This window comes from Euleptes europaea, chromosome 13 (genome assembly GCF_029931775.1).
Source record: "Euleptes europaea isolate rEulEur1 chromosome 13, rEulEur1.hap1, whole genome shotgun sequence".
In the NCBI taxonomy this organism is placed as follows: Eukaryota; Metazoa; Chordata; class Lepidosauria; order Squamata; family Sphaerodactylidae; genus Euleptes; species Euleptes europaea.
Window position 1 is genome coordinate 48,680,387 of NC_079324.1, and position 26,470 is coordinate 48,706,856.

The following is a 26,470-nucleotide window of genomic DNA, read 5'->3' on the forward strand; positions in this document are numbered from 1 at the left end:
TGCTTTGGCAATTGGACTCTATGGCATTGAAGTCCCTCCCCTCCCCAAACCCCACCCTCCTCAGGCTCCACCCCAAAAACCTCCCGCCGTTGTCAAGAGGGACCTGGCAACCCTAGTTTGGGGGCAGTTGTGGGCCTTCTTCTGACTTTAGGCCTGAGCAGACACCCTGCTGTGCCAATCGTCTAGGGTGGCTCAGGTTCCTCACTTCCCAGGACTTTCCCATAATCAGTTCCCCATGGCTTCTGTAGAGTCGCTGCTATGATACAGATGATAAAAGCCCAGGACATTTGTCAGTCTTGCCCAACTTCTTCTTGCCTCTTCAAAAAGGAAACCGTATTGTGAGGTTGGGCGACAGGTCTCCATTGCTACCTGGTCTGTTACAGTTCCTAGGAAATACATTATTCATCCTCTTGGAAGGGATGTTTCCTGCCTGACTTTTGTTTCATTCTGACTCCCCGAAGTCACAAAGCCAGGCCACCTAGGGATAACTAGTGTGAAAGCTAAGCTGATGGAAATGTTTCATGCGCTGTGACCGGTGAGAAGGGCTTTCATTATTTATACAAAAACCTGCCTAAATCCCCCCTTTCCCCCCCGAAACGACCGTTTTAAACATATTAAAACGCCACCACTTAAGCTGAGAGATTAAATAAGTTTAAACCTTATCATCTCAGGTTGGAGAATTATTTCCAATGAAATAAGGGGGGACATGGAGCCGCGTTGTAACACGAGCCCCCCCGACTCAGGAAGTAATCACCTAAAAAGCCTTGGGGGAGGGAGGGAAGGATCGGAGAGGCGCACGTGGACGAGAGGATTGAGCAAACAATACACCCAAGCGCCTGGCAACCCGAACTGCTTGCCATGGAGATGTGTCGATGGAGGGCCACACAAAGGATAGACACGCAGATCTCTTATCCAGCAGCTGGGCCCAGAGAAACGACAGTTCTGCTGCATCTTACCTGGGTTGTGGGTCTTTCTGTGTTTTTTCCAGCAGTGGGGCTTTACAGCACCTCCACAGCTGTTTCGCCGTCAGCAAAATTATAGCCAGCCAGTAATTTTTAGAGATGTGAGGTAGGTAGGGTTGCCAACCTCCAGGTGGTGGCTGGAGATCTCCTGCTATTACAACTGATCTCCAGCCAATAGAGATCAGTTCATCTGTAGAAAATGGCCGCTTTGGCAATGGGACTCTATGGCATTGAAGTCCCTCCCCTCCCCAAATGCCACCCTCCTTAGACTCCACTTCAAAACTCTCCCTCCAGTGATGAAGAAGGACCTGGAAACCCTAGAGGTAGGCCACACAACAAACATGAGAAGTATTTTGTGGGTTTAGGTTTGCCAACCTCCAGGTGGTGGCTGGAGATCTTCTGGGATTACAACTGATCTCCAAACGATAGAGATCAACACATGAACACATGAAGCTGCCTTATACTGAATCAGACCCTTGGTCCATCAAAGTCAGTAGTCTAGTCAGACCGGCAGCGGCTCTCCAGGGTCTCAGGTAGAGGTCTTTCACATCACCTACTTGCCTAGTCCCTTTAACTGGAGAGGCCGGGGACTGAATCTGGGACCTTCTGCATGCCAAGCAGATGTTCTACCACCGAGCCATGGCCCCTCCCTGCTAGATCAATTTACCTGGAGCCTTGAAAACCCCATAAGGGGGTCACCTAAGTCGGCTGCGACTTGACGGCACTTTACACACACATGTGCTTTCATCTCTGCTACTCCTGTATATTTGCAAACGAAGCCCAATGCTACAAATATGCTACAAGTCTCTGGTGGTCTCTGCTTCAAAGGGAACCAACCTAGATAAATGCTAACCCCTGGGACTTCTCACCATTCAGAAAACTTAAGTGCAGGTAACAACAGTGCTGTAGTACAATTACATTTTTCTAGTAGAAATCCACACACACGCATCATCTTTTAATTCACTGGATGTGTGTTTACAACCCAAAATGGAACACACATGTAAAACAGCAAGTGTGTGTGTGTGTGTGTGTGTGTGTGTGTGTGTGTGTGTGTGTGTGTGTGTGTGTGTGTGTGTGTGTGTTGGGTATGCTTGTGACAGGGAGGGACAGGAGCAATTTGTAAAAGTTCCTTGTCTTTGGTTCTTTGGCTCTGATTTGTTTGAAATTGTTCTGCTCTCCCGCAAGGGCTTTGAAACTGACAGGGTGTCTCAAAAAGAGCTTTGTGTGATCTTCATGCTGTGACCAGGGGCTCTTGGGAGGCGGTTGCTGACTGCTGGGCAGGCATTCGGTTTTGCATTAGTGTTTGCTATTTTTGCATGACTATTTGTATTTTTAATACGAGACAAAAGGCACCTAAGTGCCCTGACTGGGCACTCTTTAATGCACCATTTGTATACATCCAAATCAATACATTAGTAATAAATAATAACAAACGAGGAGAAAGCACTAAGTTATGGGAACAGGGCACTTCTCGGTTCTTTAGCTATTCAGATTGCAAAGGCCATTAACAGTGAAAAGTCCTAAACCAGGTCTGTGACCCACTGAGCCAAACACGGCCTGGCAGAGGAGTACTGTGGTCTAGCAGATGCTTGAAAGAACTCTGATTTTTGCAAACTTTGGAAGTCCCTCTTGGACAGATCACACAGTGATGGATGTATTTAGCTCCATGGGTCATATAAGTTAGACAGTTCTGCCCCCCATGCTCTGCCTCTGAGCAACACAGAAAACTGCCTTATGTACAGGCACACGATGGGTTCATCTAGCCCAGGAGATGTGTGTGTAAAGTGTTGTCAAGTCACGGCTGAATTATTGTGATCCACCAGTAGGGTTGCCAACCTCCAGGCACTAGCTGGAGATCTCCTGCTATTACAACTGATCTCCAGCCGACAGAGATCAGTTCGCCTGGAGAAAACAGCCCTTCCCGCCATGTTCAGGAATGCAATTTAAACACACCAAATCAGAAGACGGAGTACAGTAAACCACATCCTGGTGGTCGTTAGGGTTGCCAGGTCCCTCTTCGCCACCAGCGGGAGGTTTTTGGGGCGGAGCCTATAGAGGGTGGGGTTTGGGGAGGGGAGGGACTTCAATGCCATACAGTCCAATTGCCAAAGCGGCCATTTTCTCCAGGTGAACTGATCTCTATCGGCTGGAGATCAGTAGTAATAGCGGGAGATCTCCAGCTGTTACCTGGCAGTTGGCAACCCTAGTGGTCGTAGATCCAAGAAGGCAGATCATTTCTCTGAACTTCCAAGCAGGAAGGGTGACACACTAAGTCTGGTTTATTTGTTGTGGATGGTATATTGCATGCTGCTTTGATTCAGTGAGTATGTGCAAACATGTCACAGACAGTTTGGTGAGTGTATGGAAATGATGTTCGCCTCTTATCAGTACCTACCTACCTACCTACCTACCTATTTATTAATTAAATTTCTAGCCCACCCTCCCCGGCCAAAACCAGGCTCCAATCCTAACCTTGCACTTTATGGTAAATGTACAGCAGTTTTGCAGAACTGTGACTGAGCATGACATGCTCTGCTTTCAGCTTACAGCAGGTTGCTGCTTTTTCATCCAAAGGGCACAAGAGGAGCTGGGACCAAAAGATAAACGGTAATTTGTGTCTTTGTATGTTTATAATTTCCCAACATTTTCCCATACTTTTTTAGGCTGAACATTAAAAATTTTATTTTGGGATGAACAAATGTTGCCTTTTTCTTTCTATTGCCATTTGTATTTTTGTCAATGGCTAGATTCTTTGCTTTTCACCAGTGATTTTGTAGATCATTATTTTTTTGTTCCATATTCGTCTTGCACAGCTTGTATATGACCATGCATGTCTTGGAGGCGTACCATGTAGACTACTTACAACGCGTTTATTGATGCAAACATTATTGTGAAACAATGCATCCTTTTAAGGGGGAGAAATGGTGCAAGACAAGAGAAAATGGCACCCGAGCTGTGGGTTTGCTCAAGGGAGACGCAAAATTGAGATGGGAATGTTTGGGTCAAAACAGCAATAATATAATCAAAGCAACAGGAAGGTGAAATCCGAAAATATCCTCACCAACATCAAGATAATTACCAGAAGAGTCCTCAGAGCTTCCCCTCCTTACTCAAGACAGACCTGCTGCCAGCCTTCCCCGTATTTATCTCACATGTATGATCCATCCCACCGCAGAGCCATCTCCCTAGCTAGATTTAATGTTATGCCATCTGCATTACTCGATGGAAGATTTAGCAAAATCCCCCAAACAGACAGACTTTGTCCCTGTGACAGTAATTGTGTTGCAATGGTTGTCCATGTTTTATTTTATTGTAGTTTCTTACAGAAATTCGTAATGAACTACTCAGTTTTTTGCAGACAAATAGAATGCTTCCGTTTCCAGTAATGCTTCCTTTGTATTGAACAATTGCTCACCTCATGTTCTGGAGAAAGTAGCACAATTTTTAAAGATTGTTATAGAATGCCGCAAATCAGGTAAATAGATAGATGTATTAACTCACTGGAGAAGACAATCATGATAAGAAAAGTTGAGGGCAGCAGGAAAAGAGGAAGACCCAGCAAGAGATGGATTGACTCTATAAAGGAAGCCACAGCTCTCAGTTTGCAACATCTGAGCAAGGCTGTCAAAGACAGGACATTTTGGAGGACGTTGATTCATAGGGTCGCCATGAGTCGGAAGCGACTTGACGGCACTTGACACACACATTAACTCACAACACCATCTTCTGCAAGTGCCTTTTAACCATTCTGTAAGGTTATATCTCAAATATTTATATTTTGACATGAGACCGTATGTGTAGTGATTTTATGCCAGTAAAGGCTAGATGGCTGACAGACCTGCCAGGTGTTCTCCCATCACTAGTGTGCCTCTCAGCCCTCCTGTGTGCTGCCTCTCCATTCTGCTGGCCTATGGGGACATCTGCTGGAGACAAGCAGAAGCAAAGTAAGGGCAGGGCAGAGCTGCCCAAGGGAGCTGCTGCCGGAGGGCAGATGAAGGAAATGCCCTCGTTTCAGTTGACCATCCTCCCCTTGCCTCGGGACTGCAATGCCAAGAAGAGCAAACTCACTTTGAAGTCCCCACCACTGGCAACTGATGCTTCCTAGCTGAGCTCCAGAGGCCTGGTTGTGGCTCTACTAGGGTTGCCAACTATTATGTGGAGGTTGGCAGGTAATAGGGTGGGGGGTTACAACAAAACCTATGCTGTATTAACTTACTTATACCAAAGCCTCAGCATGTGGGTTCTACTTAATAAAAATACTGGATATAATCACAATGTGTTGGTGTTCCTTTACTCATGCCAAACTATATACAGATACAAAAGAGCATTAACAGAATGCATTACATTGTGTTGGATCACACAATACATACAATTTCGAGTTCAGTTCTTCTTATACACTATGCAATGAAAAACAGAGTTTCACTTACCTGTAACTGTTGTTCATCTGGTGGATCTTCTATGCAGGCACACATTGGGGACTGCGCAGGCCAGCCATGGATAAGATTTGTTAGCTTCTAGCAAAATCGAAAGAGAGAGTGTTCCCCCTCCCCTCGGGGCATGCAATCTTCCCGCCCATTTATCACATGACCCAGGGGGAGGGAGCACTCTTCCCTCCAGTTCTCCAACCTGCCGCCACGGAACCAACCCCTATATCTTGGAGAGGTCCCACAGCGGGGAAGGAGGGAGGGATGTGTGCCTGCATAGAAGATCCACCAGATGAACAACAGTTACAGGTAAGTGAAACTCTTCTTTTTCATCTGCATGGCTTCTATGCAGTCCCACATTGGGAGAATAGTGAGCTCACTTACCAGGACGGTCGGTGTGGGACAGTCACCGAAATAGAGACTGCAATACTGCACGTCCCACAGCTGCATCTCTGGCAGAATCCACATCCACGGCATAGTGCTTCATAAACGTGGAAGGCGTGGACCACGTGGCAGCTTTACAGATGTCCCGAAGATCTATCTTGGACAGGAATGCAACCAACGCTGCATACGCTCTGGTGGAGTGTGCTTTGATCATGGGAGGACACTCCTGATGTGCCAACTCGTAGGCTATTTTAATCGTTGAAGTAATTCCGACTAGAAGCTGATCGGCGTCAATGTGAACCCGAACAGCTCCGATGTGTGGATCGGCTCCGATAGGAAGCTGAACAGTGCTGACAGGAGCGAGACGATACAGAGCTCCGAGCCCGTTGCCGAGAAGGCAATCGACGTCGAGGTGGGACGAACCTTGCAGCGATACTGCTGGACTCTTGTCGAGTGAGGACTGTCATGAGTCATGGCGGGCTTCTGCAGAGGGCTATGGCTGAATGGCGCCATCGTGAACCGCTGCAGATTCCGATGCGTACCCCATCTCGGTCTCGAGAGGCATTGTGTTGCGTACAGGCAGGTCTGAGTCTCTGCTTTCCACACAGCAACGTATCAATGCTGAAGGAAGCAGAGCCTGACGCGTATTTTACTCTTGCCGGGAGGGGCCGGCAGCTCTTTAATAAGGACAGGAACAGTATACTCACAATACAGGAACAAGATCACAGCAGATACAAGCTCCTCGCCCTTACGGTCTTGGCTGCAGGCACGGCTTTCTTCCAAGTTCAACACCATGGCAAACCGGACTCCTAAATGAAGCTTCTCAAGATAAGAGACAGGCAGCATGCAATAACATTTGCTCCCACGAGGCACTTAACGGTCAGCCTTGCTTATATTGCCTTCGTGACTCTCCAGGTGTTTCAGCTCAACTGTCGGCTTCAGACTCTGATTCCTCCTGTGCCAACTTACGTCTTTTGTCCAAAAGCCGGGCTGACTTTCTCCTTTGCTGCAATGCCATTCTACCTTTTACTCTTCTTCTCTCCACTGGTGGAGGAGACCCTGAAGGTGAAAGGCTTTCTCTTCCCTGTTCTCTTGTTTCAGCCGGCCGATCTTCTGGCTCAGAGGCCCCGTCTTGCTGTTCCGGTGTTATCTCTTCAGAGGGAGTGAGGGCTTGTTCTGCCTCCTCTTCTTCTGAAGAGTAATTCTCAGGCTGACTCACGACACATTGGGGGTTTCGTGGTCACCGAAGGCACATCCTTGTACAGGTGAAGGAGGTGCTGTTGGAAGAGGACATTCTCTTCCTGGGCCCTGCTCGGGTTTGGAACTGAGGGGGTAGCCAGGGAACGAGGTGGAGAGTCCTCGATGGTTATGGGCTGACACCCTTCAACATCAGACACCAAAGAAGCCAAAGGATGAGGCGACTTGGTGTGAGATCGGCATCGAGGAGACACCAAAGCCGATCGGCGCCGAAGCAATCTCGGGGAACTCAAAGGTGATTGGCGTCGAGGTGACCTGGAACAAGACTGGTGCCGAGGCTAGCCGCGGCCGCAGCCATCTTGCAACTCTGGCACAATAAACTTTGCCAGTCAGATGATCTGTGAGGCTGGTGCCTTGGAAGGCTTACCCCGCTTGGACTTTCCTGCCCTGGCTTTGGTGGATTTTCCGGTCAAGGGACCCGGTTGAACGCTAGACTTCTTAGTAGAAGTGGCGGGTTCAGCAGACTGACCTCGTGGACGAAGAGACTCTTTGTAAAGATGAGAGAGGAGACGGGTCGAACAGCCTCTCAAGGTCTTGGTTGTAAGTTTGGCGCAATTCTTGCAAGTTGCGGGAATGTGGTCTTCCCCCAAGCAAAGAAGGCACTCACTGTGAGGATCAGTTTTCGCCATTTTCGTACCACAAGTGGTACATTTCTTGAAAAGGGGAGCCTTTCTGGACTCCATTGCTAGAGCCAGAAGCTAGCACGTTCTCTCTCTGTGGCGGCAGAAAGAGAACTGGAGGGAAGAGTGCTCCCTCCCCCTGGGTCATGTGATAAATGGGCGGGAAGATTGCATGCCCCGAGGGGAGGGGGAGCACTCTCTCTTTCGATTTTGCTAGAAGCTAACAAATCTTATCCATGGCTGGCCTGCGCCTGTGCCACGCAGATGAAAAGAAGGTTCAAAAGAAAGTTCAAAATAAAAGTCGAAAAGCGACCAACTTTCTACAGCCTGGAGCAGATAGTTCGAAGCAAGCTGCATATCAAGGTATAGGATAACGCCCCGTGAGGACTTCCGGGTGTGGAGATTGCTGAGAATGTAGTAGAAACTGCGTCTCCCTGTAGTAGAAACTAAGTTCTGACTTCGCGAATAAATTCGGCCATTTAAAGCCACTAAAAACACATTCTCAGCTTTCCGCTGCTTTTGGAGGGGCAGTTTTGGAGGTAGAGGTCCAAAACTTTCAATGTAGCTGAAAGTCCCAGTTTGGGACCTCTACCTTCAAAAGTGCCCCCCCCCCAGAGTGGAAAGCCGCAAATGTGTTTTTAATGGCTTTATTCTAATTGGGGGGACCGCATAACTCGGGGGGGCCCTGACCCAATCTTTACAAAACTTGGGGGTTCTTGCAAGTAGGGTCCCCCCAAGCTACCCTGAAGGTTTGGGACCTCTACCTCCAAAAATGCCCCCCCCCCGGAGCCGTGGAAAGCCGCGAATGTGTTTTTAAAGGCTTTATTCCAATTGGGGGGGACCGGGTAACTCGGGGGGCCCTGACCCAATCTTTACAAAACTTGGGGGTTCTTGCAAGTAGGGTCCCTCCAAGATACCCTGAAGGTTTGGGACCTCTACCTCCAAAAATGACCCGCTGGGAGCTGTGGAAACCACGAATGTGTTTTTAATGCCTTTATTCCAAATGGTGATTTTGGGGGGGACCCCTTCCAGGCCCCATATCTCGGTACCCCGTGACCGAATCTTTACAAAACTTGGGGGTTCTTGCAAGAAGGGTCCCCTCAAGCTACACTGAAAGTTTGGGACCTCTTCCTCCGAAAATGCCCCCCCGGAGCTGTGGAAAGCCGCGAATGTGCACATGCACCCCCCCCACCCATGGGGATCTCTCTCACACACAAACAGACTCTCTCTCTCTCTCTCTCTCCCCAGGCTGCGCAGCAGCTGGGCTCACGCACTCATCCATGACTGATTGGCCAGAAGAAGACTCAGCTTGGCCACCGATTGGCCGCAGAAGAATGCTGCTTTGGGGGCGCCGAACTTGTATGAATTTATCCGGCGTCCGCCCGAACTCGCCGAGTTTCGTTTTCCCTCCTTTTTTGACTTTGGTTCTATCCAAAGTAGAAACTGCCGAATCAGGGAAATTTCGGCTGTTTTTCTTGTCGGATGGAACCGAATCGACAGCCCTATCCAGCAGTCTCTTCACACAGTGGCCAACCAGGTGACTCTAGGAAGCCCCCAAACAAGAAGACTGCAGCAGCACCATTCTGCCTGTGTTTCAAAGTACCTAATATAATAGGCATGCTCCTCTGATCCTGGGGAAGCCTGATTTCTGGTAGAGGCCAGGGGAGCTAAACTGGAGAGGTGGTCTCCTTTTTCGGTCTTTGTTGCTCTAGAAAATAAACAGCCCTGATTGTTTGGCCACTGGAGTTTATGAAAACATCAAGCACATGGCTCTTTCATTTCCTTTTTAATGTACTAATCGGGCAGGAGGAGGAACATCGGTAAGATAGAATCATATAGTTGGAAGGGACCACCAGGGTCATCTAGCCCGACCCCCTGCGCAATGCAGGAAATTCACTACCTCCCCCACACCCCCAGCGACCCCTACTCCATGCCCAGAAGATGGCCAAGATGCCCTCCATCTCAACTTCTGCCTAAGATCATAGAATCAGCATTGCTGACAGATGGCCATCTAGCCTCTGCTTAAACACCTCCAGGGAAGGAGAGCTCACCACCTCCCGAGGAAGCCTGTTCCACTGAGGAACTGCTCTGTTAGAAAATTCTTCCTAATGTCTGATCTTCCTTTCTTTAATCAATCTTTGTGCACTAGACATTGTATTTCCAACAAGGTGCACCCGCTAGGAATTGGAAGCGACGGCTTTTCTCCCTCTTTCCAAGGCCATTGTTGTTGTTGTTTCAATTGTTAAAAGCCACTCTGATTGCTCCGCAACAATACCAGCCAAGTCAGGTTCCTTTGGCAGACGGGCAGCTAAAACTGTACATATGGATTAAGTAAGGATTTTGCAAAAGGACCTAAAAGCTGAGCAGCAGCTTCACGGTGGACCCATTAAAGGTGAGCTGTTTTTGGTAAAGTGGCCTCTTATAAGGGCTCAGGTGATGCTGAGATGTCCGCAAGCCACTGGGCCATGCTGGAGACAGGAACAAACATCAGTAAGATAGAATCATAGAGTTGGAAGGGACCACCAGGGTCATCTAGCCCGACCCCCTGCGCAATGCAGGAAATTCACAACTACCTCCCCCACACCCCCAGCGACCCCTACTCCATGCCCAGAAGATGGCCAAGATGCCCTCCATCTCATCTTCTGCCTAAGGTCATAGAATCAGCATCGCTGACAGCCTCTGCTTAAACACCTCCAGGGAAGGAGAGCTCACCACCTCCCGAGGAAGCCTGTTCCACTGAGGAACTGCTCTGTTAGAAAATTCTTCTTAATGTCTAGATGGGATCAGATAGTGTCAGCCAAGCCGAATTCAGCCCCTAGCACAGCAGCTAGCACAAAGGAGGCTTCCTTAGGCCAAGCTTATCAGGTCCCCAAAACATGGCAAACAGCCTTGAAGTTTGAAATGCCAGACCGGGGGTAAACTGGCCATTTAACTTTCCCAGCAGGCCACTGCCTTAGAGGGCTGCAGGTACCCCGGAGCAAGCAGAGCCAAAGCCTGGCAACTCTGCCGACATCTTAGTGGCTGCTCGGCTCAGCAACTTCTTCAGAGATGCTACCTGGGGTCAGCACATCAGTTGCCACCTCTCGCCCGGCAGCCCCTTCCTGACCCTGCCCACTTTCTGAAAACCTTTGGTGGGCACCAGGGAAGGAGTCGGTGGATGCGATGGTGCCCATGGGCACTGTGTTGGGGACCCCAGCATAGGATGTTGATTTATTTAGACCAGGGGTCCTCAAACTAAGGCCCGAGGGCCGGATCCGGCCCCCGGAGGGCTTTTGTCCGGCCCGGGGACCAAGGAAGCCAGTCCTCCCTTGCCCCCCTCCCCAGAGCTTTTCTGGGCTTCCTGGCTGTGTACGCACAACTGGAAGCCTCCCTCCCGCCCCAGTCGCCCCCTTCCCTGCTCCCTCTCCAGCCCAAAACCTCTTTCCTGGGCACACAAGGCATCTTGCTGCTTTGCGTGCCGCCCGGTCGCCCCCTTCCCCCTCCCAGGCCCAAAACCTCCTTTCCTGGGTGCGCGAGGCGTCTTGCTGCCTCGCACGCCGCCCAGTCGCCCCCTTCCTGTCCTGGCGTTCCTGTTTTGGCCACAGTTGGCAGCGTTCTCACGGCTCGGGGCTCTCTCTCCTCCTGGGGGTATCCTTGTGGCCTGGAGGTAATTGTAGGGGCCCCTTGGGGGGGCTGGGCATATCTCCAGGGAGAAGAAAAAGACTTGTGGCCATTTATGCACAGGAGGTTTTGCCTTGGATTTGCCGCTCTCCAGATGCACATTTTCCCCATCCGAATTCTCAGAACTCAAAAGTAAATTCCCCCCCCCCACCCCAGGGGAGAGTTTGGAGAATTCGGATGGGGAAAATGTGCATCTGGAGAGCGGCAAATCCAAGGCAAACCCTTCCATTAATAAATGGCCTTGGTTTTTACATGCCAACTTTCTCTACCACTAAAGGGAGACTCAAATTGCCTTACAATCCCCTTCCCATACCCTCCCACAACAGACTCCCTGTGAGGCAGGTGGGGCTGAGAGAGCGCTAACAGAGCTGTAACTTGCCCAAGGTCAGCCAGCTGGCTTCGTGAGTAGGGGTGGGGAAACCAACCAGGTTCACCAGATTAGCCTCCGCTTCTCACGTGGAGGAGTGGGGAATCAAACCCGGTTCTCTAGAGTCCCCGCTCCCAACCACCACTCTTAACCACTACAGGGGGAATGACCGGGCTTGTAAGGAGGATGCTTTTCCGGAGAGCCCCCTCGCGCCGCCGCCTCCTCCCCCGAAACAGTCCGGCCCCCAACAGTGTTTGAGGGACAGTGAACTGGCCCCCTGTTTAAAAAGTTTGAGGACCCCTGATTTAGACTATTTCTAATGCTGCCTCTACTATCTCTAAGGAATATGATTTGACATCTCCCCCACCCCAGCTGTTCCAGTGCTGAAGCTCTCTTGCAGTTGGGAAGTTCGTGATAATGTTTAACCGTATCTAATTCCCAGAATTTTTAAATTGTCACTTCTTATCGGACCCCTTGATGACCAAGGCAAATGGCTAGCTCTCTGTCTTCTAAGATCCTCTTAAATAGTCATGCATTGTTTCTTTTATTTTCTTTTTTTAGTTTAAGTTTGCTGTTTTGTCCCTCCACCCTATTGATTTAAATTAATGCAGCCTTATATAAATAACACAACCATTGATTTAGATGCCTAGGTAGACTTAATACTTTTTTCGTGTGATCATTCAAATATAGAACTGAAGGATCTAAATGCTTTGCAACGCTGGCGCATTCTGAATTTGTGCAAACGACAACAGCCATTCCTCGTCTGGGGGGGTGGGCAGGTCAGTCATCTTGTCTCCAACCCTACTATGTCCCTATTTCCTCCTGGGGAAATCCTTTCTGGAGCAGCCAGGATGCTCTTTCCTTATGGAGGTGCATGGAACATGGCGGATTTGTGATCAGGGTCTCCCACCCTCTTTTTTAAAGGCAAAAACAAAGTATGGTGTCATTCAGATTGGGGCATCAGTAATAGCAAAAGGCATCCTCCGGCCCTTTCCCCACCTTCTCTAACTCCTATTATTTGCCCTGTGGGAGGAAACAAAAGAGGTTTTCTTGATTCCCCGCCCCCCTGCAGAGTAAGCCACATCTTGGGAAGGGGTTACTCAGAAAACAGGACAGGGAGAAGTTCTTGTATTTTAAAATCCTCACTGCATCATCACGCCAATCTAAACCAAGCTGTTCCCCCATGGTTACTTTTGCCTTACTTACTAGATTTTTATCCCGCCCTTCTTCCAAGGATCTTAGGATGGCAGACACAGTCTCTCCACCCCTATTTTAACCTCACCACTGTTGGAATAGGCAATGTCTGGTGTACAAAGAAGACAAGAAGAAGACCCTGCAGGAGGCAGTAAGAGGGTAGTTAGGAAGAAAGAAGAAGAAGAAGAAGAATTGGTTTTTATATGCCGACTTTCTCTACCACTTAAGGGAGACTCAAACGGCTCACAATCACCTTCCCTTCCCCTCCCTACAACAGACATCCTGTGAGGTAGGTGAGGCTGAGAGAGTGTGACTAGCCCAAGGTCACCCAGCTGGCTTCATGTGTAGGAGTGGGGAAACAAATCCAGTTAACCAGATTAGCCTCCACCGCTCATGTGGAGGAGTGGGGAATCGAACCCGGTTCTCCAGATCAGAGTCCAGAAAAGTAAAATTAATCCAAACTCCACGGCAAAAAAGGGCAAATTTTACAAGATGTATGCAACTTGTAAAATTTGCCCTTTTTTGCCGTGGAGTTTGGATTAATTTTACTTTTCTGGACTCTGATCTGGAGAACCGGGTTCGATTCCCCACTCCTTGCTTTGCAAGATTTATGCTACCATCTTTACTATTGGTCATCATTTTCACTGGCCTTGTTCCACGGGAGAGCTACAAATATCTCCTTAAATCTCTTTAAGAGGCTAAATCGCTCCCGAAGCGTGCTGTTTTGGCTGGATCTGGCCTGTAGTTTCGTTGTGGCTTACATTTATCTTCGTTTGTGTATATATCATCGTGCCACGGAAAAGCAGTTTATATTCAGAACTGTTAAAACTAAATAAAATGGACTTGCATTTCAATTAACCATGCTTCTATCTGAGATGGAGGCGATCCAGGATTCAGTGGCATCAGCCATGATTTTTTTTTTGGTGGGGGGGATGTCTAGAAAATTGGCAGATATTTACAGCCTCCCTGTCTTTCTAGCAGTATTGCATATAGCATAGTTCAGTCTGCCTGGCTGTTTCTCAGGAGTCTAAAACTTTGACATGCCACCCGAATCTCGACCATCACAGCAGGTAACTTAAGGTGGGATTGTAACTTAAGGTGGGATTGTAACTTAAGGTGGGATTGGGGAGAAAAGGAGGAGGAGGAGGAGGAGGAAGAAGATGAAGACGAAGAGTTGGTTTTTATATGCTGACTTTCTCCACCACTTAAGAGAGACTCAAACAGGCTTACAATCAACTTCCCTTCCTCTCCCCACAACAGACACCCTGTGAGGTAGGTGGGACTGAGAGAGTGTGACTAGCCCAAGGTCACCCAGCAAGCTTCAGTGGCAGAGTGGGGAATCAAATCCAGGTCTCCAGCCAGCGTGGTGTAATAGTTAAGAGTGGTGGAGTCTGATCTGGAGAACCGAGTTTGATTCCCCGCTCCTCCACATGAGTGGCGGAGGCTAATCTGGTGAACCGGGTTGGTTTCCCCACTCCTACACATGAAGCCAGCTGGGTGACCTTGGGCAAGTCACAGTTCTCTCAGAGCTCTCTCAGGCCCACCTACCTCACAGGGTGTCTGTTGTGGGAGGAGGGCAGGAGATTGTAAACCTGTTTGAGTCTCCCTTAAGTGGTAGAGAAAGTCAGCATATAAAAACCAGCTCTTCTTCTTTTTCATCCTAAACTGATGCTCTAACCATGACACAACACTGGCTCTTTGGAATTTGTCAGGAATGGAGTGCTGGGCAAAGTGAAAACATGAAACAAAGGGACAGGGGGGAATTCAATCACCCTTACCGCCACCTAAGACTCTGTCCGTTAATTCATGAATTATTATTAACCATCCAGCATGTTGAACATCACTCCATGCTCCTGTCGCCGAGCGCATGGGCTTGTTTAGCACAGTCCAGTGCCCTGGAAAGAACGGCTCCTCGCCCCCTCCCAGCCACCCCTCCGCACCTTGCTCCAGTGCACACTACGCCTGTCCTGCCTGTCCCCAGGCACTAATGAGATTACCCCTGTAACTGATTATCCAATGGGTACGTTAACTAGGCCGCTTGTGTCTGGGGACCAGGTTGACCTTTCTATGCCGAAACTTCAAAGCCAGGAGTTTAGTGCGGGAGGTGTTGCCAGAAGCCAGGGCTTATTCTGGCAGGTGCTTGCTGATTTGTCATCAAAGCCTGACCCCTGGTGGACAAATGGGGGTATGACTGCAGTTTCTCAAGACATCAGGATGGGTAAACCGTGTTAGTCTGTCTGTGGCAATAGAAAAGAGCAAGAGTTCAGTGGCGCCTGAAAGACTAACAAAACGTCTGGCAGGGGAGGAGGAGGAAGAGGAAGAGGAAGAGGAGAAGGAAAAGGAGAAGTTGGTTTTTATATGCCGACTTTCTCTACCACTTCAGGACAAATCAAATCGGCTTACAATCACCTTCCCTTCCCCTCCCCACAACAGACACCCTGTGAGGCAGGTGGAGCTGAGAGAGCTGTGACTAGCCCAAGGTCACCCAGCAGGCTTCCTGTGTAGGAGTGGGGGAACAAATCCAGTTCACCAGATTAGCCTCCGCCGCTCATGTGGAGGAGTGGGGAATCAAACACGGTTCTCCAGAGCAGAGTCCACCGCTCCAAACCACCGCTCTTAACCACTACACCACACTGGCTCCCTCAGGGAGACGGCAGGCCCTGTCCCACTAAAATATCAGATTTCAAATTGAAAGTTTGAGCATTCCTAAGTAAGCCTGTCCAAGGTCTGGATATGTGCATAAGACTGGCTGGACCTAGAGGTAGCATGCCCAGAGGGACATGAGAGCAGGCTCCGGCTGGATAGGAGTGGAATGGACCATGTATACAGAGCAGCATGGGAAAAGATTGGGTTGTTATATTGGTTGCAGAATTCTGTATCCTGGGAGTCTTGGCTATCTTTACATTAAAAAAAAAAAAAAAAACGTTTCTAGACTTTATGGGTACAAGTTAGACTTTAAAGTGTGGGCAATCCCCAGGAGGTCGGGCCAGAACCAATGGGTTGAAATTAAATCAAAACAGTTTCTGTCTTGACATTAGAAGAATCTTCTAACAGAGCATTTCCTCAGTGGAACAGGCTTCCTTGGGAGGTGGTCAGCTCTCCTTCCCTGGAGGTTTTTAAGAAGAGATTAGATGGCCATTTGTCAGCAATGCTAATTCTGTGACCTTAGGCAGATGAGAGAGAAGGCAACTTGGCCATCTTCTGGACACTGGGGGTGTGGGGGGGAGGTAGTTGTGAATGTCCTGGATTGTGCAGGGGGTTTGACTAGATGACCCTGGTAGTCCCTTCCAACGCCATAATTCTATGATTCTATGAGCAGTGACATCTCTAAAGCCAGATGGAGCTTCAAGACTTCAGGTTTCCAGAACTGAATTCCCGGACATGATTTCTGAACCCCATAACTTCCAGAAGACAATATATGCATAACTAATGCAAATCACAGAGTTCAGATTCTTTTTCTCATTGCAGAGGACCTTGAAAACTATTTCTGTTGCTGAAGCTGACCTGGGAAAGCTCCTTTCAATTAAAGAGGAGTCCCACAGTGGCGAGCTTGCACATCCCATTCAATTCTATGGGACTTGAGCAGGAGAATATTATGGAACATGGAGGGCCAAGCATCGAGCTGCATACATGCAACTGAGCTGCAGTGGCTTTTCTCTGGGGAAAAAATTAAACAGCGAAGTAACCCTTCCCCCATTCATTTCTCCATTGCACATCCGTGATGCCCACCGAAAACCCCTTCGGAATAGGGGTGTGTGTGAGTGACAGAAAGAGGGATGAGAGCTGTGGGGGGAGGGGGTTATTGAAGCAAGGAAAAGCCCAGGGAAAAGTTAAGCATCCTCTCCCATGCTTCTCTACTTCTAGAGCTGGTTTCCCTGTAAAACGAGCCACTGCCATTGCATGTATTCGCATGTACTGTGTTATTCAGTTTTCAGCCGAAACTGGGGCTGTTCCTTTGATGCTGACAAAGTGCAGAGGTGGAGTCTGTTCTGGCTGGAAGGCATCAGCCCTCCTGTCCCCCCATGCAAACATTTGCCAAAGCGATAAGATCACATTTCAAACACAAGGAAATCAGTAGCCGTGTTGGAAACCATGAAGCTGCCGTGGCAGACCAAAGCCTTCCTGTTTGGGGATGTGGAGGATGTTTATGTTTTCATTCAGCATTGCAAGAAGGTTGACATAAAGCTAATGTTTATTTCGTGGGGGCAGCTTGCGTCTTACAGTCTCGAGTCTTGCACTATTCAACCTTCCTTTGAACTGCAGGCTAATGAAAGCCAGAGCGTTCCCCAAGTCAGTGAGGAATCTTCTCATTTTTCAGAAATCCCCCCCTTCTCCAAAATGGCTGAGCCTGCACAAAGTCAAGGCTTTCTCCGAGCACTCATGTGGCCCATTGTGAGAAAGAAACACAATCGGATTGGATGCTTATTCACTCACATGTGAAGCTGCTTCTGTTGAATCGAACCACTGGGCCATCCAGCTCAACAGTCTACTAGGGTTGCCAGGTCCCTCTTCGCCACTGGCGGGAGGATTTTGGGGCGGAGCCTGAGAAAGGCAGGGTTTGTAGAGGGGAGGGACTTCAATGCCATAGTCTAACTGCCAAAGTGGCCATTTTCTCCAGGTGAACTGATCTCTATCGGCTGGAGATCAGTTGTAACAGCAGATCTCCAGCTAGTACCTGGAGGTTGGCAACCCTACAGTCTACTCAGCAGTGGCTCTGTGGCACAGAGGTCCTTCCCAACACCACCTGCAATCTGAGATTTTTCAGCTGAAGGTTTCAACAGGGCTTTGTGCATGTAGAGCAGGAGCTATTCCAGCAAGGCAAATATATCCCACTGCATTAAATGGAACTTTCAACGTTTGTCGAGGATTACAGTGATAAGGCTTGGTAAAGTGAAAAACCTTAGTCAGCAAGGAGACTTGCTTTGAATGAAGAAAAATGAAGCAAACACATCCTGACCAAAAGATTATAAAAACTACGGGCACAGCAAGGATTTGGAGAAGCAGCTACCTTATGATGCAATAAACATGGAAACCTGCCAGAGAATCAGTAGACCTGGGGAAGTATGAAAGAGCTGAAGGGACTCTTAGAAGAGATAGCATGAAGATGAAAAGCAAAGTTATTTTATCTTCAGGAATATACTTGGGGGGCGGGGGGGGCGGAATAAATCACAAAATCACACAAGGTTGGATCCAGTCCAACCTCCTGCCATGCAGGATCCCACAATCAAAGCGCTCCCGACAGATGGCCATCCAGCCTCTGCTTAAAGACCTCCAAAGACAGGGACTCCACCCCGCTCCACGAGGCAGCGCATTCTACCGTCGAACCCCCCCCCCCCTCAGAAAGTTCTTCCTAATGTTTAGGTGGAATCGTTTTTCTCTTAGTTTAAATCCATTACTCCATGTCCTCGTCTCTGAAGCAACAGAGAACAAGCTAGTTCCCTCGTTAACATGGCATCCCTTCAAATATTTAAACATGGCTATCATGTCACCCCTTAACCTTCTCTTCTCCAGACTAAACAAACCCAGCTCCTTAAGTCTCTCCTCATAGGGCATAGAGACTCCAGACCTTTGACCATTCTGGTCACCCTCCTCTGGACAAGCCCAAAGAAAAGTCTAAATACTCTGGAGGGATGGATCACCAGCCCCCTCTTTTCAGGTATGTGGGCAGGATGAATTGGTCTGGATCTTGTCCTTTCATTTCTTATGTCTGCAGTTTGAGGGCCTGGATAAAGAGCCCTGCCCTGCCCTGGATAGCCCAGGCTAGCTGGATCTTGTCAGATCTCAGAAGCCAAGCAGGGTTAACCCTGGCAAGTATTTGGATGGGAGCCCTCCAAGGAATACCAAGGTTGTGACACGGAGGCAGGCAATGGCAAATCACCTCTTAATGTCTCTTGCCATGAAAACCCCACCAGGGATCACCATAAATCAGATGTGACTTGATGGGGCGGGGGAGAACCCTGGAGGATGAGACCAAAGATGTGATGAATGGCATAAGAACATAAGAAAAGTCATGCTGGATCAGACTAAGGCCCAAGTCCAGCAGTCTGTTCACACAGTGGCCAACCAGATGACTCTAGGAAGCCCACAAACAAGACGACTGCAGCAGCATTCTCCTGCCTGTGATCCAATGCACCTAATATATTTGGCATACTCTTCTGATCCTGGAGATAATAGGTATGCATCAGGACTAGTATCCATTTTATTTAGTAGCCATGAATAGCTACTCCATGAACATATCCACTCGCCTATTAAAGCCTTCCAAGGTAGCAGCCATTACCACATCCTGGGACAGGGAGTTACACAATTTAGCTATGCGTTGTGTGAAAAAATACTTCCTTTGGCATCTGTTGGGTCCAAGTTAAAGAGAAATTATGAATTTTTGGATATATATGAAGGAGGAGGAGGGATCGACCAAGACTCCTTTGAAATTCACTCGCCGTAGTACCAAACATTGGTTTGATGTTGCCCGAGCCGCTGAGCTCAGCACAAACAATACTGGGTCCAAATGAGGAGAGAGAGCACTTTCAGTTGCTGTTTGTCCTTTGCCAAACCACAACAGGACAGGGTTACAAGAAACTTGTAAATTACCCAAGAGAAATAAACTTCAAGACTAGCTTGGATTCCTGGAAATATGTAAATACCGAAGGGCCTTTGCTCTTGCACGGTTCAATGTCGTACCTTCAGCCCTCCTAGAAGGCAGGTATCACTGTATTCCTTTTTACTAATGATTATGCCCATGCAAAACAGAGGAAGTGGAAACCATAGAACATGTTCTGCTGCAGTGCCCTTTTTACAACAATATAAGATCGCAGTATATTCTGCCCGTACTGTCAACCTTTCCTGGGAGATGTGAAGAAGCTAAAGTTTCCCTTCTCTTAGCAGACTCCTCTCAGGAGATAACCGCCCAAGTGGCCAAAAATTTCCTTCGGTCTTGTGGGATTTGAAAACAGCTGACTGAAAATCTTACCCCATAGCTCTTTCCTCCTCCAAATAATCTCTCCAAGAACCATTAACACCTTTTTTTCCTTTTAATTATTTAACCTAACATTTATTTTTTATTCAGAGCTGATCTTGTATCAAAATAAAGATGATTTGATTTGAATAAGCTGCAAAGCCACACTCAGATTTCAGTAATTCAATAATTTATTCATCTAAAAAAGTGTGTAAAAGTATATAGCTCTCATCCACAAGGTATATATGAATGACATTTAAAATGGAGGTCTTTTATTTATTATTGTTTCTTCTTTTTATCAAAGTCTTTTTTTAGTGTATTGTACCAGCGATATACTGTAGATTTAAAATGAACCACATAGTTCTTTTTTTGTTTTGTTTTGTTTCAAATTGTTGGCTAGATACAAAAGAGGCTCACTGCAAAATGCTCAAGAAATAACCAAAAACAAAAAAACAAAAAACAGAACTCTCCAAGAAATGTACAGCTTTTACATTAAAAAAAGGTTCGGAAATATACATACAAGCATGCCAGACGCCCCCTGCGCAACCCCCACCCCACCCATTTTGCTCAAACTGTAATAATTCTGATTTCTGCATGATTTCCAAAATTAGAAATTAAAAAAAATAAAATAACTTTTTCACTCTGTAGGAAAGCCAGGGCTTGTACATTTTCAGATTAATTCAGTAAAAAACTCACAAGTAAAATAATGCATATTTAAGGGAAATATTATACAGATTTTTTTTCTCACACTGAAGTACATAAGATTTTTTCTTCTTTTAAAATCTATTGCCATTCATTTATTTTTGCACAAAAATGTATAAATATGTTACCAGTTTTCTCTTAACTTAAAAAAAATTAAATAAAAGCAACACCAGATGAAAACAACTCCTTACCTGCCCCTTCCCCTCATTTGGGAGGCAGGGGGGATATTAATTTTTGCATTAGAACTGGATCACTGGGGAAGAAAAAACCCCATTAGAAAAAAAAATAAGCTAACTAGAATCCAAAGTTCAGGTGAATCTTGGGAACAAATTAGCCCAAAGTAGTAAAAGATGCCTTTACATAGTTTTCCTCACCATTAATTTTTTTTTGTATACAAGTTTACAATCTTCATCTTTTTAATGCTCTTCAAAAGGCCTTGAGAATTTTCCTTTCTGATTAAGAAAAAATAGCACTGCAATATTCTTAAAATCAATTTTACACTGTATACAATAGATACAAATGGTTTCGATATATCTGATTCTCCTCCTGTACATTGCAAAGGTTTCCCCAGGCGGACGGCCTAGAGCAGAGGATAAAACAATCCTTTTTTTTTTTTTTTTTACAGGGTCCTCCTCTGACCAGTCCTTCCTCACTCTCGCATGGGATTATTATTATTTTTAATAATAAATTTGATTAAAATGTTACATCGTCATTTCAAGAAAAATATTTCTTTTAAAATCCATAGAACTTTTTAATTTTATTTTTTTAACCAGAACAAGACAGACTTTTGGAAGAACTTCAAAAATGGTTAAGAGTATTCTCCAAGGATTCTCCAAGGATGGCCTTGCATGACTCCTCTCAGAAGCAGCCCGCGCCTGCCGCACAGTGCAACAAACGAACACCAGAAATGGGAGTTTACATAATAAACCTCTCAAATTCTAGAATTAAGGAGTCACAAAAATACTATGATTTGCTTTAAACTTTTTTTTAAAATGGCAGACATTTTAACTAAACCAAGTCATTTTTTTCCACCACAGTGGCTTCACTTTCAAGTACTAATTTAATGATATAACGTTAAAAAATTATTTCTTTGAAATAATATTTTTTCCTATAGACAGAAAAAACACACCAGATTTTAAACTGATTTGAGTGTAAACAAAAAAGTATTATCCGATACGTACTGTATCCGATACGTACTGGGGACTAGCCTGACCCGATTTACGGATGACCCAGGCTTTAGGAATAATTTTGAAATTTATTACAAATTCCTCCAAATTGATATTTCACCTTTCAATCTGCCTTAATGTTGGACTCTAAAATGGGTTATAATTCCCCACTGTTCTCAGTTGTCCTGTATCATGTTATCATTCATTTGAGTTATTTAAACTTTGCTACAGAAATATTTCATTAATCCAAAATGTCCCCTAAAAACTGGCAGCTCCTAAATAAAAGGCCTTGCCAACTTGCTCCTCCAAAAACTGATATTTGGATTTTTAATGGGTTTCGCCCCTTTTTTTTCAAGGCCAGAAGAGCGAGAGGTATGTCGATAAATAGTTCTGAGCAGAACGGAGCTGGATCACCTACTGTACCTGGTCCTCTATAATTTAAAATAGCCCCTATATAAATAAATTTTAAAAAAAACTTAGAATATCTCCAGACCATTCATATCTACATGGACAGGTATTAAATGCAGGCATTCATCCCAATCCACTTCCGACAGGAATTCCAGGTAGACAGAAAATCCCATGTTCTTAAACTACTACAGTCGGCTTCTCCTTCGTAGCCAAAGTCCCATCTTATTTGTTTTCAAAGAACATCTTCAGAGGCGGGCCACCCAAACTGGTCACAGCGCTAATTTGCTTCCAAAGATCACATGTGCTTCCAGCAACAATGTCATCTTCTCTGTGGTCCCGAGTTTCCACAATGTTCGGCCACCAAAGTAACACTGGCTTGATGACGCTGTAATACATCCACTGTCCAAGGCTCCTGACGGCAAAGTGCCCACACGCTCCACTCCTAACACTGAAGGGGGCCCTTCCATTCTTGTGGCGAAAACAAAGCACAGGCTGGGGCCCTTTGAGGCTGGTCTGAAGAGAAGGAGAGTTCTAACCCTTACAAGGCCATGGCACGTTTCTCAAGTCGAAGGGGATGACCTGCCAGGCGCTTCTTCACCATTAAAGGATATTCATGATGGCATTGTATAGCTGTGTGAGCACCACAAAATGGACAGGAAGGCAGGAACTGCGGTCCTGAGTTGCAGGGTTGCATGTGAGCCACGACAGTGCGTTGTACTGTTCTAGAACAAACCTGCAGGAGAGAGAGATGGAGTCAGAAAGAAAGGCACACCAAGCTCTTAGCTGCTGCTGGCCGAGGCAAGGGTTTTCCCAGGTCCATAAAGGGGATGTTTTTAAGAAGAGGTTAGATGGCCATCTGTCAGCAATGCTGATTCTGTGACCTTAGGCAGATGATGAGAGGGAGGGCATTGTGCATCTTGGCCATCTTCTGGTCACTAGGGGTGTGGAGGGGGGAGTTAGTTGTGAATTTTCTGCATTGTGCAGGGGGTTGGACTTGATGGCCCTTGTGGTCCCTTCCAACTCTATGATTCTATGATGTCATGCCATTAAATGGTTTCCTCCTCTGCAGTACCACATTTGAGAGAAGACAAAGATTTGTTCCTGTTGGCAGCAGAGGATAGGACTCGCAAGAATGGGTTTAAATTGCGGGTGGAAATATTCCGGATGGATATTAGGAACAAAATTTTCACAGTAACAGTAGTTCAAGAGTGGAATCAGCTACCGAGGGAGGTGGTGAGCTCTCCCTCACTGGCAGTCCTTAAGCAGAGGCTGGACAAGCATTTGTCAGGGATACTCTAGGCTGATCCTGCATTAAGGAGGAGGTTTTACTAGATGGCCTGTATGGCCTTCATGATTCTAAGATTCTATGAACTGGGATTCATGTAGAGCCAAAAGTTCTTTCTAGAACTTTTTGTGTGTGCTCCAAACAGGGTGAGGATGAGAAGGAGAGCAGCAAAAGGTTTCATGAAATCACCACACCTGTTACTACAGCTGATGCGGTTTCACACAATCCCAGCAGCAATTGAATTTCCCGCTCCTGCACCATTTTCTCCTCTCTTTTTTTAAGCTACAAAAAAAAAGCTTCCCTCATGTTGAATGGCTTCAGACATAAGAAGCAGAGTTGCTTTTATATGCTGACTTTCTCTAACACTTAAGGAAGAATCAAACTGGCTTACAATCACCTTCCCTTACCCTCCCCACAACAGACACCCCCCTGTGAGGTAGGCGGGACTGAGAGAGCTCTAAGAGAACTGTGACTAGCCCAAGGTCACCCAGCTGGCTTCATGTGCAGAAGTGGGGAAACCAACCCAGTTCACCAGATTAGCATCCGCCACTCATGTGGAGGAGTGGGGAATCAAACCCGGTTCTCCAGATTAGAGTCCACCTCTCCAAACCACCGCTCTTAACCAACCCACCACACTGGCTCTCAATCACATAGTCAAATTTCATTAAATTCAGAGTGTCTCCATATGACTTTTTTAAAAAAGGGCACCAAGGAACAGCAGCATTTCCACCACTCAGAAGCTGAATAAACGCTTTGGTGTTTGCACGCATCTGTTAGGGTTGCCATAACCAGTCCGGGAGATTGGCAACCCGTTTGCTTACGGGGAGGGGGGGGGGCTTTGAGCTTAGGACTTGGTGGAATCTTGAGAGCTTTCTAAAGACAGGCAGTGATGTAATCTGACAGCCAAAAGAGGAGTTTATCTTTTTCCAAGAGCAAAACCTTTATGGTGAGATTTCAGCAGAAGCTCACAAGTCCTTCTCTGACTTGAAAGAATATACCAGGCGTTAAGTTTAAAAAATTGCTCTTCTCTCTGAGGCCTGAAGGAGTCTTTTCCCAGGAAGAAAAGCACAGGCTTTCCTTAACCATGGAACGGGAGCACCAACTGCTGCCGTAGCCCTCATCCTATGCATCACCTGGCAGCTAGGACCAGAGATTCCCACCGCGGCAATACTTTGGATCTCCCAACAGAAAAAGGCCGAATCCCCTCCTTTGAAGCTCACATACCCCACCCCCTCCTGCAAAGGTCTGAAGAATAGTACATGTGAAAGAGATGTGGGAGTCTTAGTGGACCACAAACTGAACATGAGTCAACAGGGTGATATGGCGGCTAAGAAGGCCAAAGCAATTCTGGGCTGCATCAATAGGAGTATTGTGTCTAGATCAAGGGAAGTAATACTACCACTGTATTCTGCATTGGTCAGACTTCACTTGAAATACTGTGTCCAGGTTTGGGCTCCACAATTTAAGAAGGATGTTGACAAGTTGGAGCGTGTCCAGAGGGCGACCAGAATGGTCAAAGGTCTGGAATCCATTCTCTATGAGGAGAGACTTAGGAAGTTGGGTTTGTTTAGTTTGGAGAAGAGAAAGTTGAGGGAAGACATGATAGCCATGTTTAAATATTTGAAGGGATGTCATGTTGATGAGGGAACTAGCTTGTTCTCTGTTGCTCCAGAGACTAGGACACGGAGTAATGGATTTAAACTAATAGAAAAGCGATTCCACCTAAACATTAGGAAGAACTTTCTGACGGTGAGGGCTGTTCGACGGTGGAATGTGCTGCCTCGGAGGGTGGTGGAATCCCCCTCTTTGGAGGTCTTTAAGCAGAGGCTAGATGGCCATCTGTCAGGAGTGCTTTGATTGTGGGATCCTGCATGGCGGGGGGAGGGTTGGGGTCACTGTGGGTGGGTGGGGGGAGATAGTTGTGTGTTTCCTGCATTGTGCTGGGGGTTGGACTAGATGACCCTGGTGGTCCCTTCCAACTCTATGATTCTATGAATGAGCCCTTAAAGGCTTTCAAAATGAGCAGAGATTTTCCAAGAACAAAAGCTGGTTAAATCATCCAGAGCAACCCACAGGACTGGGGAGGGGAAGAGGGAAATATGAAAAATGCAGCACTTGGAGATCCGTTACCTCAGGACATCTGACGTGGTTTTAGAGTCCAAGGGGTGGGGAACCCTCTGTGAGTTCCGGGCAGGGAGAAGCTCATCCATCTGTGCTACAGAGATGTGATGATGCAGGGATGCCTAGTTGAGGAAGAAGGCACACGTCATGCAACAGGGTAACATTTTTCCTTCACGACAATCACATGGCTACTATTAATCAGCCACCCACCACCCCTCAGGCGACCCAAGGGATTTATCTTCCTGGGGCTGTAACCTACCGACTGCTCCTCTCAACATTACAGCATCTGTCCTTCAAATGCCTAAAGATACTTCTGAAACGTTCTTAAAAACACTGCTGAGGGCAGTCTTCAACCAGAGTTTGCAACTGTACTATATGAACTAGGATGGCTGTGGAGGAGCCCAAAAAACCAACCATCCAAGGTCCCATCGTTTTGAACACATGAAGCTGCCTTATGGTGAATCCGACCCTTGGTCCATCAAAGTCAGTATTGTCTACTCAGACCGGCAGCAGCTCTCCAGGGTCTCAGGCAGAGGTCTTTCACATCACCTACTTGCCTGGTCCCTTTGACAGGAGATGCCGGGGATTGAACCTGGGACCTTCTGCATGCCAAGCAGATGTTCTACCAATGAGCCACAGCCCCTGCAGATCTGCCCAGCACACTGCACTGCACAAGGACATCACATGACAGCAGAGCTTGGTGTTGAACACAGACTGTGCTACTGCAATCATCCTCCTACTTTGGCAGAAAGCAGCTCAACTGCTGTCGCCCCTCCCAGATTGGGTTTTATAAGAGGACTGTTATAAGCACCAACCACTACTTTAGCCCGCCAATAGACAAGATGTGTCATCCACAGGACAAATTCTAGACTGCTAATGTGTTATGGAGAGACCAGCTTTCAGACCCCATAAGGATGGAGCCTGTTCTCAGCCTAGCCTCTCCAAAATTATTCTTATGAGAAGAAAAA

At 47.0% G+C, this 26,470-nt stretch overlaps 1 protein-coding gene across 1 annotated transcript in view; it reads right to left on the minus strand.

The window, feature by feature from the left end:
- Nucleotides 1-22,539: 22,539 nt before the first annotated feature.
- MED13L (mediator complex subunit 13L) overlaps nucleotides 22,540-26,470 on the minus strand; it is a 213,554-nt gene continuing 209,623 nt past the window's right edge. Inside the window, exons 30-31 of the mRNA XM_056859322.1 lie at nucleotides 25,512-25,624; nucleotides 22,540-22,829 (exon numbers count right to left, since the gene is read on the minus strand). Coding sequence (XP_056715300.1) covers nucleotides 22,697-22,829; nucleotides 25,512-25,624 — 246 coding nt within the window. The 3' untranslated portion in view covers nucleotides 22,540-22,696. The remainder of the gene's footprint in view (nucleotides 22,830-25,511; nucleotides 25,625-26,470) is intronic.